Raw genomic sequence first — 6,000 nt, forward strand, 5'->3', positions numbered from 1 at the left:
GCATGGGCTAGAATCAAAAAGTGTTAGTGATTTGTTGAATAGTAATAACAGACAGTAGGAGAAGTTCAAGAAGACTCAATTTTTTGACTTTGAATGGGCAGGTGGTGGTGCTACTCAGTGGACAGTGGTGCTATTCATTAATAAGAGTAATACATAAAGGAGTACAAGCTTGGTGGGGAAGACAATGAGTTTGGGTTTGAGATGCCTTACAAGATACCTAGATGGCGAGAGAGGCTTTTGTTCAAGAGACATGTTGAGACTAGAAAACTGTATTTGAGTGCCATCCACATAGAGGCAATAGCTGATACCATGAAAGCGAATGAAACCAGGAATCTGTGCAATTAAAGCAGGAGGGGACAACTAATGCCAGAATTCTGTTCATAAAGGATAAGTAGAAGAAAGTAGCCCAAGAAAAAAAATCTGAGTAGGAACAGCCAGAAAAGAAAGAAAAGAAAAGTTTAAATAAAAAATGTGGCAACTACTGTCAAATGATGCAGAGAAACTATGTAAGACAAGAGCTAAAACCATGTGCTCTTTTTGCTACCACAAATATGGTTAATAGCCTACTCCAATTTCTGCATATATGAATAAAACTAGCTTTCCTATACAAGAAATTAGCAATGTTGTTGTGCCCAGATTTCTAAATGGCTGCAGTTTACAGAGCTATTCAAAGCGCTTTTCTATTATAATATTAGCAATATAATGATAGTCTATATAGTAATATAATGTGTATAAACATGTTTTTAAATACTCTATTGATTTCTCTAAACATGGCCTTTAAAGATGCATGGGAAAGGGCCAAGTTCAACTTAAAATTATAGTGCTAATTATCTCTACTCTTAAAAGTGTTTCTTCTTCATATAATCAAAAAGATTTTTAGTTACTGAGATAAAGATGTTGAGTAGGATAAATACATTAAAAATCACATTTATTCGCATTTCTATAATTAGCTATTTTAAGCTTATATTCAAACTTTGAGGTTAATTTCTAAATTTGGCAAACATTTTGATGGATATTTACATAAGTGATTTGTGTTTATCAGCTGCTACACTGTCATCATAATACAAAAGCTCATGGATAGGTAAATCATGCTTTAGAAATGTTCTGTTTAGGCGATTAGCCAGTGCCTTGCTAGATATACCAAGTCAAGGAATTGCCATGCAGAGATTCCTTCCCACCTAAAAATGGGTTAGGCTGATTATTGCTATAGAGGAGACTCAGAGAAGAGGAAAGGAGAATAAAAAATAGTCCAATAGCCCATGTCCCATTTAAGTAATATCATGGTTACTCTTTTTTTTCCTGCTACACTCTGGGGGGCTATATCCAAATTTATAATTATCCTCATTTTAGCAGCAAGCACAAGATTTTATACTTGATAATGATGATACAAGTAGCTAACATTTATTAACTCCACTTTATGTGCCAGAATTCTGTGCTAAGCACTTTTGTGGATCACCTCATTTAATCTTTACAACTATGACTATCCCCATTTTATAGATAAGGTAGTCGATGCTTAGGTTGAGTTAACATGTCCAAGGTCACAGAGATTGCAAGAAACAGAGCCAGGATTCATACCTAGGCAGCAGTCTGATTCTAGAACCTCAGCTCTTAACTTCTGCTGTTATTAAAAGCAAGCTTCTTGTGAAAGAGCACATCTAAAGTACTTGGGATTATTCAATTTTAACTCTTAGAAGACAGAGGAAAGGAAAGGAGATGGACTCCTTATAACCCCCCAAAAAAGAATGACAATTTCTTATTTTTATCATTTAAGACTCCATATCAGCTACAAAAACATTTTCACTACAGTGAACTTTGTAAGAAAAAGAAGCATTTGGAGGAAAAAAGTTTTAGCTCTGTGCAATCGCCTAAGAAATTGCTAGGAAGCTTTCATCTTCTGTTATGATGTTCTGCACATTACACAGGAAACAGACTGAATGTATAAAAACAGCTCCAAACTATATCTTAGCTAAAAGTAGCCTTTCATCATTATTACTTATTTCATACAAGAAAATACCACTACATAAAAAGAAAACCATTTTTCACATATCTGTGATACTTTACATTTCAAAGGTAAATCACGTAATCTGTTTGGGTTGAAATTCAAGTGCTTCCTCTTGCTGGTTCAACCAAACTATGTCCACTTCCTGCACCACTGAAACCTCTACCTACATCAAGAGGCCTCAGGAAGAAGAGTAACAGAAATAATATTTTGACATTATATTAAACCTAATTCTCCCCTTCCTCAGGGAGTGGTATTGTGCATAATACTCCTGAACGCAGAGGATAAATGAACTCTTTAGTTCTCTCCCGTTCTGGTGGTCTTCACATCCAGTAGGAGAAAAATCTCGTGGCCTTCCCTTCTCTTTCTCCTTCCTCCTAACCATATTCCTACCAAGTCCAAATAAAAAATGTCACAGATCTGCAATTTCTTTTTATTAAAAAGTATTCACCCTTCATGAACAACCACCATGCAGCTTTTCTTGTGTTTGCTCTATTTTCAGGTATATAATGTGCACTAGAGTGACAATCCATTCATATTAATGCATGTAAGAGAGAAAGAAATTCTTAACTTCCCTTCACTCTAAATAAAGACACCTAAAAACACTCAGAGCACTGTTATTCTTTTCACATTTACCTCCTTTGCCCTCTACAACATTTAAGATTAAACAAAGACACCTGGTACTATTACTCCTTACTTTAAAGATGGAAACTCTGAGGCACAAAAGTATTAAGTTAATTGCTGATGTCTCAGAATTAATCAGGAGGGCATACAAAATGCAAATCCACATGTTTTAGTTTCAAATATGGTGTCCTTTCCATCATCTACAGAGGAAAAACAATGTTTTATAAACAATTATAAAATAGCTTCTTAACTACAAACCACCTGCACTACACAACCAAATCCACTTGTAGATTTTATCGATCCTGGTATTAACTGCCCAGGAAAGATATAAGACAAAGCATTCAGTGCATCTCAAAATATAACAAGGAAGAGAAAACACAGAATGAAGGCAGAAATACTCGCTGGTTTCAACCTGAAGTTACGTAATGGTAACTATAAAATCAAATGACAGGTGGTGGTTTTTTAACAACATACTATAATAAAACCTTCAAGGGTGTGATATCCTCAAGTGGGAAGTTCACACTGATTCCAACTATGTTACCATTACTCAGAATATAATGCATTCAATTTTTTTGAAAGCCTCTGTAGAAGCAAAATTTATCTTTGAGGTTTAGATTTAATTTTCCAAAAAGGCCCCAAAAAATGACAAAAGAACTTTCTATTAAGAAGAGATGGACTATTAAAAGGGAAATAACTATCATTTATTGAATACTTGCTATGTGCTAGGCTCACTACTCAATCTTTTGTATGTATTCCCTCACTTGTAATCACAACAACCCCCTCATCTGCACTATTACCCACAGGTTTACAGATGAGAAAATAAAGTTTAGAGAAGTCAATTATCTTGCCCAAGGTCAAATAGTAAATGGCAGAACTAGGATTCAAACTCAGGTGTTCCAGATTCCAAAAATAACATTGTAAACAAATACAAGCACTGAATGGTAGGTGGGCATAGACTATCTCTAATGAACTATCAGTCTGGGAATTCTATGAGCCTTCAGTTCATTGCATCTATCTGGTGAATAAGTGACACACTCCTTATACATACCATTTACAACATACTGCCCCAAAATAATGAGACTACTATTTTGGGTGTCTCACAAAATGGCCTTAACAGCCATTCCAAAGAAGAATTACAAAGACTTTTAAGTAGTGACAGGACAGCATTTTCAACATAACTGTATACTTCTTTGAAAGAAATGAGTCAATTAGATGAACAAGTTCTGGCATGTTTGTTAAAAATTCAAACTCATTGCTTAATAAAAACATCTTTTATTTACAAACACAAGTTCCTGAATCCCTCAAGAGCAGTCAGGAAAAGGTTTCACATTAATCAACCTACCAAGTACATAACAACGGCCTACAAATGCGCACTACAATAAGAGAGGCTATATAGAAAGCATATCAGAAACTTCCTCTGTCCACAAGGAGTTAGCTGGTTGCCTCCAACCAAACACACAGTCAGTCATTACTAGGACAACTAAAATCCCCCTGCTATTTGTTTTAGCTTGTGTGAGCTGTTCTACAAAGGAAACCTCTTTGGAAAAATAATTAGATCATTTTCCCAGAGCCCCTTTCACCTCAACGCAAAGCAACAACTCTTGCTTTTAACCTAAGAGTGTGCTTGGTTTTTGCATTAGTGCAGGTATTTCGGAGTTGATTTCCTCGCCCTGGTCCAGAATTCTGCCTGACTCCTGGCTCCCTCCCCCTTCTCTCCTTTCTGGCCTCTCCAGCCCGAAGTGGAAACTGCAGACTCAAAACTCCCCTATGGCTCCAGCACCTAGAACTGGGCATGCTCAGAAGGCCAGGCAGGCTCTGGTTACATTGACGGTTCCCCGCCCCTGATTTGCCGCTGCCCCCCCTTCCCCCACTCCAACAAGAGATACTGAAATGTTTATCTGAAAGATATGAGGCTTCTTTCTCCCGAGAATGACCCCATTTTAATTTCATTTCGCAGGGTCTTTCAGTCCTACGAAACCCCACCACAAGCCCGAGGAAGACCGCATTATTTTTCAGCACCGGGGACAGCGCCGCGTTGCCATTAACGTCCACCCTCCCCCACCTTCTCTTCCGCCCCCCGCCCCCCACCCGCCCCAACCTCAGCCCCCACCCCCGCACCAGCACGATGCCAAGGTCTCCCGGCAGCCGCAAACGCCGCAACTGCAATAGCTCCCAGCCGGAGGCCGGGCCGGAACGCCGGGCCGGCTGCTACTTACACTGCTCCGCTTTGGTGGACATGGTGCTGTCCAGATGGAAAGGCTTTGCCCCAAAATCTGTGTCGTGTGAGCTCCCTCGCTCCGCCAGCGATGTTGCGAGGAAAAGAGCGCATACCCCCCACCCCCCACCCCCTCGCTTTCCCCCTCCCTTAGGCCCGTGTCGCTACCATTCGGACAAAACGCACATCAAATTGCAGAATTCGGTCCCGGAAGGTTAGGAAATCGCCCCCGGAGAAATGGGTGGGATTTAATAGGCGGCCAAAGGCTTCCTGTCCGTCCCCTCCTGGAGCTGCCCGAGTTGATGTGGGCGGGGAGACCGAAAGGAGAGAGCAAGCTGCGGCTCCTGGTGAAATGGGAAAATGGGCTCGACCGGGGGAGGAGTATTTCCATTCATAAGACGCTCGGAGGGGACGGGTGTTTCCCAGAGAAAAGCCTCTTAAAGTGCCGGAGTCCCCGACCATTTGGATCTCCCATTGGCGTTCTCCGGGCCTGTAAATCCTGCTCCGGGAGCAGCCCCCGGTGTGCCTCAACGGGGCGACCGGAGAGGGACACAGGTGCGTCCCACGCTTGGTCTCAACCTCCGGGAGGAAGGAGGGGGAGGCGGATCCGGGGCGGGCTGGAGACTGCCGGGGCCGGAGGGCGGCGAGGACGCTCCTGAGGACCGCGAGGAAGGAAATGCAGAAGTAACCCTCAGCATGGCTTCCCGGCGTGCTGCGGTCCGTGCCCTCTGCCTCCCCTCTCTGATGGGCTCTCCTGCTGATGATTAGGATGGGAGGTCCCACTGCCTGGGGGCTGGGAGAAGACTTCAGAAGTTGGGGCTAGGGAAAGGAGGAGATTTCCACGGATGGTGAAGCTGGAAGGGCCACAGGAAAGAAAAACGGAAGACTGGAGACAGAAGGAACCCAGGTGTGCTCCCTTTCAACTACCCAGGATGGAAACAGGAACGTTAGGAAGCCCCTGTGCTGAAAAAACAACGAAGCCAATGGAAAGGAGCATCATGCGTATTAATAGGAAGATACTTAGAAGAATCAACTAGAGTAGAGGGACGTTCTGAGCCTGCACTTGGCAGTCAGGAAGAAAGTTTCAGGACCCAGTTCTACTACTTACTCATTTTAAGACCAATCTTTTAATCTCCCTGAGCCTCGGGTTCTTATCTGTAAA

At 41.9% G+C, this 6,000-nt stretch overlaps 1 protein-coding gene across 1 annotated transcript in view; it reads right to left on the reverse strand.

Annotated features, from left to right (window-relative positions):
• The window catches only part of UNC79 (unc-79 homolog, NALCN channel complex subunit), a 235,537-nt gene extending 230,648 nt beyond the window's left edge, over positions 1–4,889 (reverse strand). Inside the window, exon 1 of the mRNA XM_041757925.1 lies at positions 4,840–4,889. Within this exon, the coding sequence (XP_041613859.1) occupies positions 4,840–4,861 (22 nt within the window). The 5' untranslated portion in view covers positions 4,862–4,889. The remainder of the gene's footprint in view (positions 1–4,839) is intronic.
• Between the last annotated feature and the right edge of the window lie 1,111 nt (positions 4,890–6,000).

Source organism: Vulpes lagopus, chromosome 6 (assembly GCF_018345385.1).
Source record: "Vulpes lagopus strain Blue_001 chromosome 6, ASM1834538v1, whole genome shotgun sequence".
In the NCBI taxonomy this organism is placed as follows: domain Eukaryota; kingdom Metazoa; phylum Chordata; class Mammalia; order Carnivora; family Canidae; genus Vulpes; species Vulpes lagopus.